General features: G+C 42.7%; 2 protein-coding genes across 2 annotated transcripts; one reads left to right on the top strand and one right to left on the bottom strand.

Annotated features, from left to right (window-relative positions):
- Positions 1–592: 592 nt before the first annotated feature.
- Positions 593–2533, top strand: LOC119769653 (uncharacterized protein K02A2.6-like). Its single transcript, XM_038262931.1, has one exon. The coding sequence runs from the start codon at positions 593–595 to the stop codon at positions 2531–2533; it is 1941 nt and encodes a 646-aa protein (XP_038118859.1).
- Positions 2534–13281: 10748 nt separating this feature from the next.
- Positions 13282–13737, bottom strand: LOC119769652. Its single transcript, XM_038262930.1, has one exon. The coding sequence runs from the start codon at positions 13735–13737 to the stop codon at positions 13282–13284; it is 456 nt and encodes a 151-aa protein (XP_038118858.1).
- Between the last annotated feature and the right edge of the window lie 1687 nt (positions 13738–15424).

Here is a 15424-nt window from a genome sequence, read left to right as displayed (position 1 = left end):
AATAAAAAAAATTAAAAATAGTGTTTTTTTGCAAATCAAGTTTTAGTGATAAAAAGTTAAATAAAAAAATCACCTTTTTTTACCGTGTATCATTTTTTCCAGTGTAGTCCGTATCCATACTGCTACCGCAGAGTACAACCCTGCCGCGAGCGCAGTGTTGCGACCCTGTGCTGTCAGACACGAAGAGAGAAAAAGTTGAGTTTATGTAGAGACGCCAGAGAATAAACAACACTAGTTTTGTAGAAGCAAAAAAACACGTGTTTTGCTAGCTGCTAAACACAGCATTTTGGCGACGAGGTTTATCCTCCAAAGTGATCTAACGCCGGGATCGAAGAGCCATGTCCGGCAACGGAAGTGATGACAGTGACGATGACCAACAAAAGGATTTCCTGGATTCAAGGATCCGGCGACGCAGGAGTTGCTGAAGCAAATGGCCGACAACAATGCTCGGCTATTGCAGCTACTGGAACGGCTCTCAACGCAGCCGGCGGCACAAACAGCGAATCCTGCGCCGGTCCAAAGGAGGCCGGAACAAATCATCGAATCCCTGTCATCGGTGATTAAGGAGTTTTGTTATGATCCGGAGGCTGGCATGACGTTCGATCGGTGGTACAACAAATATGACGATCTCTTCGAGGAGGATGGCAAAGAGCTCAACGATGCGGCGAAGATTCGACTTCTTCTTCGTAGCTTGAGTGTTCCTGTGCACGAAAAGTTTTTGAGCTATCTTTTGCCAAAGCACCCACGCGACTACAAGTTCAAGGAGGTGGTAGACAAGCTGAAGGCCATTTTCGGAGTTAACAGATCCCTGTTCAGCAAGCGTTACGATTGCCTTCGACTGGCCAAGAGCGACGCCGATGACTACATCACGTTTGCCTCGCTTGTGAATCGACACTGCGAGGAATTTGAGCTGCCGCAATTGAAAATCGACCAGTTCAAAGCGCTGGTGTTCATTTGTGGTCTGCAGTCATCTAAGGAAGCCGAAGTACGAACCAGACTTCTGTCTAAGCTGGAAGCGGAAGGAGCTACAGAGATCAACTTGGAGGCGCTCATTACCGAGTGTCAGCGTTTGTCGAATCTTAAACACGACACCGCGCTGGTGGAAAATCCGCAATCCGCAGTGGTTCAAGCCGTCACGTCGCAGCAGCCGCCCGCTTCGGTTCAAGCTGTAGCAGCTCACCAGCGGCACAGGTCGCCGAAGCCAAGCACAGCGGAAGTCGCGAAACACCCAGCAGAAGCAGTACCACCGTCACCTTGCTGGCAGTGTGGAGCAATGCACTTCGTAAAGGAGTGCCCTTACACCGAACACACGTGCAGGCAGTGCCACAAGCAAGGGCACAAGGAAGGATACTGCAACTGCGTAAACAGAACCAGCAGTTCAGGACCAAGTGACTCCAACAAGCAATTCCGGAAGCAGAAAAAGAAACCGGCGCAGTCGAACCATGTCCACGTAATCAACAACATTGGCAACCGCAGAAAATACGTAACTACTCGTATCAACAACAACGTGGTTAAACTACAGCTGGACTGTGGATCGGACATCACAGTCATTTCGGAGCAATCCTGGCAGATCTGTGGATCTCCTGCGCTCGTTCCGACTCTGCACCGGGCCAACACAGCTTCGGGTCAGCCGTTACCGATCGTCGGTGAATTCAACTGCGCTATGAAGATTGGGGAGGAATCGCGGACCGGAGTTTGCTACGTCACGTCGGTGAAAGGACTCAACTTGCTGGGCCTTGACTTCATTGACTCGTTCGACCTCTGGAGCAAACCGCTGACTACCGTTTGCAATCAGGTAAATCGTTCCAATTTGATCAATCCTGCTAGCCGGTACCTCACCCGATTTCCTGAAGTTTTCAGTGACACGCTGGGGCACTGCACCAAAACTAAAGTGAAACTTTACCTCAAGGCTGACGCACAACCCGTGTTCCGGCCAAAGCGACCGGTGCCGTTCCATGCCGTTGAGTTGATCGATGCCGAGCTGGACCGGTTACAACAACTGAACATCATCACGCCAGTAGATTATGCTGACTGGGCTGCTCCAATTGTTTCGGTCAGGAAACCAGGAGGTAAAATCCGGATATGTGCGGATTACTCAACTGGCCTGAACGCGGTGCTGGAATCGCACCACTACCCGCTGCCAACGCCAGACGACATCTTCTCGAAGCTCTCCGGAAGCAAGATCTTCAGCATCATTGATCTATCAGACGCCTACCTGCAAGTTGAGGTGGATGATGACTCGAAGAAGTTGCTGACGATCAATACTCACCGTGGACTGTTCCAGTTCAACCGGCTGTCGCCGGGAGTAAAACCAGCAACGGGAGCATTCCAGCAGCTAATGGCCAAGATGTGCGCTGGGCTCAAGGGAGTGGACAACTTTCTAGATGATTTCATCATCTACAGCGCCACCGCACGCGAGCATGATGAAATTCTCAACGCTCTCTTCGCTCGCATACAAGAATACGGATTCCACCTCCGACCAGAAAAGTGCAGTTTCTACAAGGCGGAGATCAAAATCTTGGCTACATCGTGAACGCTGCAGGAATCAAGCCGGACCCGGAAAAAGTCGCCGCCATCTCTCGCATGCCACAGCCTACAGACGTCAGCACACTCCGCTCTTTCCTGGGTGCAGCTAATTTTACGGGAAATTCGTTCCGGAGATTCACCGCATCCGACGCCCGTTGGACGATTTGCTGAAGAAAGGCAACAAGTTCGTTTGGACTGGGGCTTGCCAAGAAGCGTTCGAGAACATCAAGAACGTGCTGCAATCGGACCTTCTACTCACACACTACAACCCTGCGTTGGAGCTGATAGTGGCCGGGGACGCTTCGAAGACTGGCGTGGGAGCGGTCATCATGCATCGGTTTCCTGATGGCCAGATCAAAGCAATCGCCCACGCATCGAAAACGCTCACTTCAGCTGAACAAAACTACAGCCAGGTGGAAAAAGAAGCACTGGCTCTCGTTTTCGCGTTGGAGAAATTCCGGCGCATGCTGCTGGGACGAACGTTCAAACTCCAAACAGACCACAAGCCCCTTTTGCGAGTGTTCGGATCTAAGAAAGGCATACCACTACACACGGCAAACCGCCTGCAGCGTTGGGCCCTTTCAATGCTTGGATTCGACTTCGGATTGGAGTACGTCTCAACGGATCATTTTGGCTACGCAGATGTGCTCTCCCGTTTGATTAGCAATCATCCGAAGCCAGACGAAGAATTCGTTGTTGCTAACGTCTGAGTCGAGAAAGAGGTGAAAGCAAGTCTCCAAGAAAGCGTCGACGATCTTCCGCTGAGTTTCAAGAAGCTCAAAACTGCAACATCTTCCGATCCTACGTTGCAGCTTGTCACCCGGTACATCAACACCAGTTGGCCGCATTCCAAACTGATAAGCGATTCCAAGTTGAAGGCATTTCACTCCCGCAGAGACTCGCTATCGGTGGTCAACGGATGCATAATGATGGAGGATCGAGTTGTTGTTCCGGAGGTGTTGAGTCAGCGAATCTTGCGGCAGATCCACCGTGGTCATCAAGGCATGGAGCGGATGAAATCAATCGCACGCAGTATTGTTTTCTGGCCGAACATAGATGCAGACATCCAGCAGTTGGTGCGTCAGTGCGGAATTTGCGCCATGGCCGCGAAGTCGCCAGCCCATCATCAACCTCAACCGTGGCCCAGAGCGGACGGCCCATGGAAACGGATTCATCTGGATTATGCAGGTCCACTTGACGGCCTGTACTACTTGGTTGCTGTGGACTCCTTCTCGAAGTGGCCAGAGATCTTCGCGACGCGCTCGACCACGTCAGCCGCTACCATTCGCTTCCTGTTTGAGATGTTCGCAAGATTCGGCATTCCGGAGACTATCATCACGGACAACGGAAGTCAATTCTGCAGTGGGGAATTCAAGGAAATGTGTGATAAACTCGGAATCATACACATACGCACAGCACCCTATCACCCGCAATCGAATGGACAAGCCGAGAGATTTGTCGACACTCTCAAGCGGTCGCTGAAGAAACTCGTTGAAGGGGAAGGTATGCCATCGGCCGAAGCGTTGCAGACTTTTCTTCAGGTGTATCGTTCAACACCCAGTGCTGTGCTAAACGGGAAGTCTCCTGCAGAAGAGATGTTGGGCCGGCCAATGAGGACAACGTTGGACCTATTACGCCCACCATCTCACCGTGACAGTCCGGCTGGTCCGCCTCAAGCAAAGTTTTCGACTGGATCAACCGTGTACGCTAAGCTGTACAGTAATGCCGAAAAGTGGAAATGGGTCGCCGGAACTATAATCGAGGCATTCGGTTCCGTTAACTTCAACGTGTTGCTGGAACACCCATCGGGTCGCAGAAAACTTATCAGGTCTCATGCAAATCAGCTACGCCTACGGTATGAGGACCCCGGGTATCACGCAAGACAGCCAACTACTGCGAAGTCACCGTTGAGCATTTTGGTGGATGACTTCGGCCTCAAACCACCGACACAGCCCAGCAGTTCTGCACAGCATCCAGCACTTCTTCCAGATCTACCAGATGATACCGACGAGTACGAGTCTGCCGAGTCCGAAGCTGAGCATAGGGTAGGGTAGTCATCAATGAGACACTTTTGGTTTTCAACTTTCAACGATTTTTCTAATTTTTTCATCAGCATGTCTTAATGAGCTTTTAGTTGCATTATCATTCTTTTAATGTGTTCTATCATTGACCAATATATGAGATCGATCCGACATCTACAGCCAGAGTTATTCAACTGTCTCATTGTAGACGCACTTGGCAGGAACAATGAGACAGCTGGGGAACAATGAGACACTCTACGAAAATCAACATTTTTCTAGCAAAACATCATGTTTTTGTATTGTTCCCTTGTACATTTTAGAGCAATTTTGCCAACATGAAACTTTTAATAACAAAAGTTACACTAAAAAGTATTTAAATTTTGTAAAATCCATATATTAATACCAAATAACTTTGTATTTTTGGTTAAATGAATTTTAAACTCTATAAATATGCCAAAAATCACTTTTAATTTATGTTTTGAAAGATTTCCATCGATTTTGAAAAGTTTATTGAAGAAAAATCAAAGTGTCTCATTGTTACCCATGGACTGAAATGAGTGGGGAACAATGAGACAGTCCTGGATTCTGGGTGTATTCTAAATTTTGGCCAAATCTAATGAAAGGACATTGTAGCCCAACTTAATCCCAATGGAATGTCGAAAGAAATTTGAAGAAATATTAGTTTTGGTGTAAATGGCAGCCTACGAGCGAAAAAGTATTTTTTGTCCATGATTTACTTTTACACCCCAGAATCAAACATTTATGAATTACTTTTCAAGGGAGCGTCCATAACCAAAGCCACTTATATGGCAGACGTGTATCCAGTAGACACACCTTTCCCCAAAAAATGAGCCTGATTGGTTGAAACTACGACTTGTGAGAGCCGTTTTATCATTGTTCCCCGTGTCTCATTGATGACTACTCTACCCTACAGCCCAACCTGCTGTTGTCGAACCTGCACCGTCCATCCCGTCGCGACCCAAACGTCCTATCAAACTTCCGGAAAGATTGAAGAACTTCGTGATGGGCTGAGTCTTCAAGGGGAGATGCTACCGCAGAGTACAACCCTGCCGCGAGCGCAGTGTTGCGACCCTGTGCTGTCAGACACGAAGAGAGAAAAAGTTGAGTTTATGTAGAGACGCCAGAGAATAAACAACACTAGTTTTGTAGAAGCAAAAAAACACGTGTTTTGCTAGCTGCTAAACACAGCACATACCTACAATTTTGCCGAAGACACCAAATCGATCAAAAAATTCCTTCAAAAGATACAGATTTTTGAATTTTCATGCATCATTTTTGTATGGACAGCTGCCAAATTTGTATGGAAAATTATATGGATTTTATGCAAAATGACTTCTTTGGGCAAACCGAAGGCAACAAAAAAGTTTCAGTCGGATTAAAAAACACAAAAATTAAAATTGAAGAAAAAAGACCGATTTCGTAGAGAATTGCTCTCTTATAAACGGTGAATTGCCAAAAAGCCCTATGAGACGATCATAGATTTTTGCCGTCTGCAGTCCAATATTAGTGTGATGACGATAAAAGGATTGTGTCCATATGTGTGATATTTGCTGACACTTGCTTCAAGTAGTTTTTAGAATTTAAACGTTCTTCTGCATCAAAGCATAATCAGAGTTATCTAGGGGAGTGTGGGGTAATTTGGACACCCTAAGGAAATTGCTCTGCCACGGGGTGTATGGACATTTTAAAGGAATGTGGATGACACCAGAGGATAATAGTGACCATATTTTATGGGAAAATGTCATTTATTTCGAGAAATTTTTATGAAAAACCTATTTTTATCGCAAAAATTAAAAGGTGTCCAAATTACCCCCACATTTTTGTGTGGGGGTAATATAAACACCCCTATGGAGTTATTTGGACATGCCTTGTGGGGTAATTTACACAGTAGTACACCGGTGCATCGCGGCGTGAAATTCCGTCGAGATACTCCGGAACCTGCAGTGAATCGGTGGCCACTAAAAACCGTGCGCGACGATCGTGAGATTGGCCAAAATCGTTGCAAATTTATTGGTCGACTCGCAGATCAAATCGGGCCATAACAAAGAACCAAAATAGTCCCCGCTTGGCAAGTACAATACCGTCGTCGTCGTCGTCTTCGTTTTTTTTGCACGGCGTTTGTGTGCGGGTATCGTCGTCGTCGTCAACGTGCTGGGTGTAGTGCTGCTTGGGAGTGCATACAGAAGAAATTCTCGATAGTGCACAGTGGGTCTGAGTGGAAGATTTTGTGCGAGGAAAAACAACAACAAAAAGTTTTTAAAAATTAAAAAGAAAAATAATTTCAAACGAGAGTGCATTCAAAACCCAAATCGTGCGTGCGCCCCCCCCCCCCACCCCTCCCTCCATCACCCGTTTTTGGGCGGCTGTACCCCAGGTTAGGGTCGGCCCGAAACAACCTGCAGTATACTACTTCGTCTATCGCCGTCTGGATGGTACGTATGCTTTCGTCGAGGATCGCTCCTCGACACGCCACTGTTATGTCGTCTGCAAAATCCAGATAGAAAACTAACTTAATCCACCTATGTGGTTGATGCCTTCCTCACTTTTCACCAACAATGGGTAATATGAGTGGTTTAGACACATATTTCAGCTATTTTTTTTAGGTCCAGAAAAATAAGTACACAGATACAACTTAAGTGGTCAGAACTCGAGACAGGGTTGCCAGATCTTCAATGATGTGGACTCGTTGCAAAGGTCTCTCGATAACCTAACCAACGATGGGTCGGATGATGGTTCCGGACATCGTTTACATGCATTTAGGTGAGATCCGTCTTCAAAAAGTACATAAATATCACTTAAGTGGTCATAACTCGAGATAGGGTTGCCAGATCTTCAATGTTGTGGACTCGTTGCAAAGGTCTCTCGATTACCTAACCAACGATGGGTCGGATGATGGATCCGGACATCGTTTACATGCATTTAAGTGAGATCCGGCTTCAAAAAAGTACATAAATATCACTTAAGTGGTCATAACTCGAGACAGGGTTGCCAGATCTTCAATGATGTGGACTCGTTGCAAAGGTCTCTCGATAACCTAACCAACGATGGGTCGGATGATGGTTCCGGACATCGTTTACATGCATTTAGGTGAGATCCGTCTTCAAAAAGTACATAAATATCACTTAAGTGGTCATAACTCGAGATAGGGTTGCCAGATCTTCAATGTTGTGGACTCGTTGGAAAGGTCTCTCGATTACCTAACCAACGATGGGTCGGATGATGGATCCGGACATCGTTTACATGCATTTAAGTGAGATCCGGCTTTAAAAAAGTACATAAATATCACTTAAGTGGTCATAACTTGAGACAGGGTTGCCAGATCTTCAATGTTTTAGAATCATTGGAATGGTCTTTCAATTACCTAAACAACGATGGGTTGGATGATGGATCTGGGTATAGTTTAAATGCATTTAAGTGAGATCCGGCATCAAAATTCCAGCACCCGATTCGCAACTTTGACACTTTTGACAAAGAACTTTGTCCTAAGGGCACTGTCTACGGGTGTCAATCCAAAATTTCGCGAAGCGAAAGTGTAACGATTTGTGTAATCGTTTAAACGCTTATATCTTCCACCCAATTCAAGCAATCTGCATGCTTTATCCACCAAACGAAAGGGGAAGTCTTAAATTGCAAGTAGACTACCTCACAAAGTTGATAAAACTTTGTTAAAGTACTCAAAAGTTAAGATGAAAAAAAAAAAAAAATCAGACCGGGAAAATCCCGGTCGCTGATTGGTTGAGCGCAACCTTTCCCGAACACATTAATCAGATTCAAGTATCTAGCACTTAGCAAATTTTGCTCTCTGCCACTGCTTCGAAAGCGTCGAGCCGTCACAGCCAAGCGAGGTTATAAAAGAGCGCCGTGCCGCCGGTTGAAGCTCAAACGAGTCCGAAGCTTTGCACGAGGAGGATCGAGAAGCAGCAGCAGCACAGCAGAGCCGCCGAGAGGAAGGAGAGAATTGAAAAATTGGAAAGAGAGGCAGAGCAGGCGCGGGAGGGAAAATTGCCGGCAACTTGGAGTGTCATCATCGCATGGTTTTATCATCGTCATAGGACGTTAAAATGGCCCTTTTCAGGGCCAATTCACACGAAAGAGTATTCTTTAAAAATCTGGTTGGGTACGGTAGTGAGTGTTTGTGTGTGCGGAAGGGAAATCGAGTGGCAAGTTTGGGGCTTGAAAGAGCACCAAATTATCAACGCATACACACAAACGCGGGCTGGGGAGCTTCATTTGTGTGCGCCTGGTTTCTGCCGTGCAACTACCCTTCACGAGTTTGCTCATCCGATCGATCTTGGAGGAAATTGATTTTCGATATTAGTGTGGTTCCGCGAACACAATTTTAGTGTGGTTTACTACACACACACACACACACACACACACACACACACACACACACACGAGCAAATCCACAGTCGATGGCGCTTTCTTGCTACAAATACACTTGCAACACACTGTTTGGTGCTCTAGGTGGTGTGTAGTATGTGTAAAGAGAATGAATAAAAAGATCGGAACCCAATTTTTGCGAAGCGAAATCGTTACGTGGCGATTTCCCTCTTCGCAGACTTCCCTCCTTTTCCTTCACGCTGATTGGTTGAACAAACCTTTCCCGATCATCCTCTCCGAGAGACGTGAGATTGATGTATCTAAAATCATCTCCACTCAAGCTCATAATTTTCTGACAGCCGAGGAGTCAACATCGAGTGGCAGTTGCAGAATCAGAAGGGACAGCAGAAATTTCCCCCGGTCAACGACGTGGAGAGGTTGCCGAAATGGCTCGGGCCGTCGCAGAAACGGGACGGATTGTCGCTGCAGGCCATCAAGGAAGAACGTTAGGGACCGATGCACAGTGGTCGGAAACGCAAATTTAGCAGGAATAATTTATTTCCGCTTCAGGGATGCATTTTCGAGCTTCGGTGTCTAAGAAGCATTTGTTAAAAATGAAATTCTACATCTTTTGGTCAAAACGATATTAGGGTGGTCCAACAATTTCTAATATTTTCAAAAACTATCTTCGCTTCTAGATGAGATAAAGGTATACTTTCTTCGACAGTATTGTAGTACTAGCCATTTCAAACAACTTTGTTGAAGACACCAAATCTCTATCTCTTAATCTGATCATTCTACAGCATTTTATATGAAAAGCAGTAGGGTGGCCCATCAAAAAAGTGTTTTTATTGCGTATCTTTTTTGTATTATTTTTGGCAATTTTGGTGTCTTCGGGACATATTTAGAGCATAAAAATACGCGTCTTTTGAAATGTCAACGAAGTCGCTAGGTCATTTTGGTAAAAAGTTACAGCGTTTTTAAAGTTTTTAATAGGCCTTTTTCAAATGTTTGTATCTTTTCGAGGGGGACACAAAAAAATACGCTCCGCGGTGCATCTGAAAGCTCAAAATTTCTTCTTTAATATGAATATAACATCTCAAAAGGGTTTTTCTTAAACCCAAGTTACAGCGATTTAAAAATGGTCATTTTATGAGATTTTATACCATGCTCTATGAGAAAATTTACATGAATATCGCATTAATCAGTATCAAAACTGCTCTTAGTGAGCTCAAATGCAGGTAAAATTGGTTTGGGGACAAACGTGGTCGAACCTGGTTTTTGTGGCAACTAGGGTGGTCTTAGATGACATAGGGTGGTTCATATTCGTTCACTCTTAAAAGATATGATTTTTTTAAATTCGCATAGAAACAAAAATTAAAAAAAAAACATTGAAACAAAATTCAAATACATAACCTGTTTTAAATAGTAAAGCAGCTGAGGATAAGATATCTGATTAGGGTGGCTCAAATTAATTAGAAATTAAAAAGATTAAAGATTAAAGATTTTATTCGTTAGAAAATGTATTTTAACATATTATTATTCCTCTACGTTTTGATAAATCGTCTTTTATTTGTATTTTTTTTAATAGGATAATACTTTCCATGCATTTTCTTTGACAAAAAGATTCATTTTGTATAATTAGTATGCCAATACGAGGATCCTTTTCCAATTTATATCTTTTTACCAAAAATTTAGTACCAGGTTTTACAACAAAACCTGAACACTAGCCTAAAAGATGTTTCCTTACAAATATGACAAATTTTCAGAAATAAAATAAGAGTTTTGGGAAATCAACTTCAATAACAATTTCTAAAGTGTGCATTTTTCCCTGAAACTATTTTAAGGGTTCAAATCATAACCTAAAACTTTTTCAAGACGCTAAATCGATAAGAAAAAAACATGATACTTACGAATATTCACATTCCCATTTTGTATGGAACAACTAATGATGCAAAATGGAACCCTTTAACACAGTAAATGCATGGAAAGTTATATCCTATTAAAAAAATACAAATAAAGACGATTTACCAAAACGTAGAGGAATAATAATATGTTAAAATACATTTTGTTACGAATAAAATCTTTAATCTTTAATCTTTTTTATTTTCTAATTAATTTGAGCCACCCTAATCAGATATCTTATCCTCAGCTGCTTTACTATTTAAAACGGGTTATGCATTTGAATTTTGTTTAAATGTTTTTTTTTTATTTTTCTTTCCATGCGAATTTAAAAAAAATCATATCTTATAAGAATGAACGAATATGAACCACCCTAGGTCATCTAAGGCCACCCTAGTTGCCACAAAAACCAGGTTCGACCACGTTTGTCCACAAACCAATTTTACCTGCATTTGAGCTCACTAAGAGCAGTTTTGATACTGATTAATGCGATATTCATGTAAATTTTCTCATAGAGCATGGTACAAAATCTCATAAAATGACCATTTTTAAATCGCTGTAACTTGGGTTTAAGAAAACCCTTTGAGATGTTATATTCATATTAAAGAAGAAGTTTTGAGCTTTCAGATGCACCGCGGAGCGTATTTTTGTGTCCCCTCGAAAAGATACAAACATTTGAAAAAGGCCAATTAAAAACTTTAAAAACGCTGTAACTTTTTACCAAAATGACCTAGCGACTTCGTTGACATTTCAAAAGACGCGTATTTTTATGCTCTAAATATGTCCCGAAGACACCAAAATTGCCAAAAATAATACAAAAAAGATACGCAATAAAAACACTTTTTTGATGGGCCACCCTACTGCTTTTCATATAAAATGCTGTAGAATGATCAGATTAAGAGATAGAGATTTGGTGTCTTCGACAAAGTTGTTTGAAACGGCTAGTACTACAATACTGTCGAAGAAAGTATACCTCTATCTCATCTAGAAGCGAAGATAGTTTTTGAAAATACTAGAAATTTTTGGACCACCCTAATATCGTTTGGACCAAAAGATGTAGAATTTCATTTTTAACAAATGCTTCTTAGACTTCGAAGCTCGAAAATGCATCCCTGAAGCGGAAATAAATTATTCCTGCTAAATTTGCGTTTCCGACCACTGTGCGATGTGGTCAAGCTGCTGATCTTCACCCGGAAGGCTCCGGTTAACGGCATCAAGAAGGGGTCTCCGTGTTGATCGAGAACCAGTTCCCTTTGGGTCAAGTTGGTTGTGGTTGCGATAAAGTTTATGGTTTTTGATACTGGACATGAAATTTAACATTTCGGCAGTCGTGACCGCAATCCGGAGTGGCCGGAGGCCCCGCGGATGTTCCGAAGGGGGACATTTGCCGAACCAAAAGAGTTGGGGCAATATGGGTATCAAACTTTATGGTTTTTGATACTGGACATGAAATTTGAAATTTCGGAAGTATTGGCCACAATCTGGAGTGGCCGGAGGCCCCGCGGATGTTCCGATGAGGGAACATTTGCCGAACCATAAGAGTTAGGGCAATATGGGTATCAAACTTTATGGTTTTTGATACTGCACATGCATCTGACCATTATCTGAAGTTACGCAGTTAAAATAAATCGCTTATTTTACGCAGGAAGTAATAAATCGATTACTGCGATTGCCTTTTTATTGTGCCGCGGCGAAATTCTTTTTCTGGAAATATAGAAAAACTATTTCGAATTCAATTAGAGCCCTTGAAAGGGCAGTTTTAATGTTTCCTGTTCAAATTTACTTTGCTGCCGCCAATTGCTTGCAACAGCCTTGCAAAAACATTTCCGCATCTTGATAACTTTCGAGTGGTGAGGGAAAGTCGATTGATTTCACATTGATTTCTATTGCAGCTCCATTTGCAATTTCCGTCCCCTTAGTTCGATAGGACGTAGATATTATGTCTTAAAACTATTCACAAAAGAGTTGTCTTATGTAATTATAAGGGAATCATGGGGAAATTTGGACCGGACATTCTTATCGAAAATTTCAACAATCATCTTGCAAAGTTCTTTGTCATACTGGTCATGTGTAACATAACCACCTGCACCTTTTTTATACGTAACTTTTGAACTACTTATCGGATCTTCAAACAATTCAATAGTGCAGTATGGGGCACCAAACCGGACCGAATGCAACTTGTTTGGCTCAAATCGGATCAGCCAGTGCCGAGAAAACTTGGCAAGAATTTTGAGCACCAAGGGGAATACGCACACACATACACACACACACACACAGACATTTGTTCAGTTTTCGATTCTGAGTCGATAGGTATACATGAATATAGGTCTACGAGCTGTTTTTCAAAAGTTACTTTTTCGAGCAGGATTATAGCCTTACCTCAGTGAGGAAGGCAAAACCCCCGCGATATGGAATCCGAAGAGGCTGAAGATCACGATGTTGAAACACAGAGGACTCAACGGAGACCCTTGTGGTAGTCCAACCCATGTTACCCGTTGAATTGGGTTACCATCCAAACCGCGTGGAGAAGACGTTCCTTGAACAGACTGTACACAGCCTTGACGAGGCACTCGCTGATTCCCAATCGGCGCATCTGTGCTACTAGCACCTCAATCTGTATGTTGTCGTAAGCGCCTTCAACATCAACACTACACGCGATGACGTGCTGATTGTTGTTCAACGCCAGCTGAACTTGGTCCACCAGGATGTGTAGCGCATCTAGAGTACCTTTCCCTTTCCGAAAACCGCATATTTCGTGAGGAAAAAGTTTGTTACTCTCGATGTACCACTCGATCTTCTCATTTATCACATTTACGAAAACATGATGCGAGTCCGATCGGGCGGAAGGAACTGGCGTCAGACGAATGTTTACCGGGTTTGAGGATTGGTATGACCTTGAAGACTTTCCAGGCTTCTGGAATCCGGCCATCGTCGAAGATGTCATTGTATCGAGGTTTTTAAGCGAAGATGGCGTTCGAATGGTGAACGTCCGAAATGTCAAAATCTCCCAGTAGCACCAACATTAGAAAAAAAATGTGGCTGTCATGCCATGGTACACTTTTTTCGTAATGTTGGTGTCATTGCGTGATTTTGACATTTCGGGCGTTCACCTTTCGAAGGCCATTTTCGCTTGAAAACTTGGATATGCGAAGGAGTTTCCTTTTTGCAGTGAAAGCACGGCGTCTTTTTCAGAGGGATAGTATTTTTTGAGAAATAGCAAGAAAACTTTCATATACATATGAAAGTGTGGAACATCCCCGTTCATTTGCGGGGCGAACGAAAATCTTTGGTCGGGAAAAATCAAAGTTATCCTCATTTGAAGTTTTTGAACTTTTTTCCTATGGGGCGAAATTTCGTCTATTTCAATTTAGTATTGTTATAAGTCTACATGGGCATGATTTATGGTTCAGATCATATAATTTCTTATGGGAAATAATGCAAGGAACATTTTTCCTAATGCACGCAAAGTGATTGAAAATAAAGGAAAAAAGTTATAAAGGTTTTATTGAAAATTTGGGAGATTTTCTGATAAAATTGCACACCCCTTTCCCAAAAACCGCAATGCTTTTGATATTCAGATCATTATTTCGATGAATTCTTTTTTGATTAATGTTTCTGGGCCCATTGAGTATATAAATCACTAAAGAAAAGTGTAATTGGTTGGGTTTATGCTCAACTGTAAGTCACATTTATGAATTTTGGATTTCAACCAAATCAACATATTTTTGTGTGTTTTGGTTATAAAATGTACCGTTTACATTATATTTTCACTTTTTTTTTGTGAGTACATGGTCCACATGATATTTGTTTTATCTAATTGAGACATGCAGTGTAAATAACATCACAGGGTTTCTATTTCTATGCCTTTTGTTAATTTGTATTTCCATTTAGGCTATATTATTTGTATTGAAACTATAGAGTTGAACTTGCAATTCTTGGTAATAAATATTGCGTAAAAATCATTTAAAAGTTTAAATGTATGTAAATCTATTAATTTAATCTCAAATAATTAAGCTTAACATACTAAACAAGTCTGGCATCCAAATTTGAAACAACGAACAATACAACTATTAAATTGTTTTGCTAAAAAACACACAAATAATTGATCTTTTTATTTACAGTGGCAGTGCGTGGCCGAATGGTTACGCTGTCCGCTTTGTAAGCGGATGATTCTGGGTTCGATTCCCATCTGCTCCAACCTTCCATCGGATGAGGAAGTAAAATTTCGGTCCCGGCCGTGGTTGTTAGGCCGTTAAGTCATTCTAGGTGTAGGAGTCGTCTCCATGCCATAAGTACAAACAACACACCAAACCAAGCCTACTCCGGTGGAATCGCTGGCGGCGGTTGGACTCGCAATCCAAAGGTTGCGTCAGTTCTAACACTGGGGTGGAAGGTTCCTTGGAGTAGAAAGAGGTTTGGGTGCTCTCATCATTCAATAGAGACCACAAAAGACCCGGGGGTAGTTAATGTGGATGGTTTGATTTTGATTTAAGGGGAAAAGGGGTGTGCAATTTTATCAGAAAATCTCCCAAATTTTCAATAAAACCTTTATAACTTTTTTCCCTTATTTTCAATCACTTTGCGTGCATTAGGAATAATGTTCCTTGCATCATTTCCCATAAGAAATTATA

This window comes from Culex quinquefasciatus, chromosome 1, assembly GCF_015732765.1.
Source record: "Culex quinquefasciatus strain JHB chromosome 1, VPISU_Cqui_1.0_pri_paternal, whole genome shotgun sequence".
Taxonomy (NCBI): domain Eukaryota; kingdom Metazoa; phylum Arthropoda; class Insecta; order Diptera; family Culicidae; genus Culex; species Culex quinquefasciatus.
Note: the sequence above shows the minus strand (reverse complement) of the source record. Positions and strands in the feature narration are given on the sequence as shown.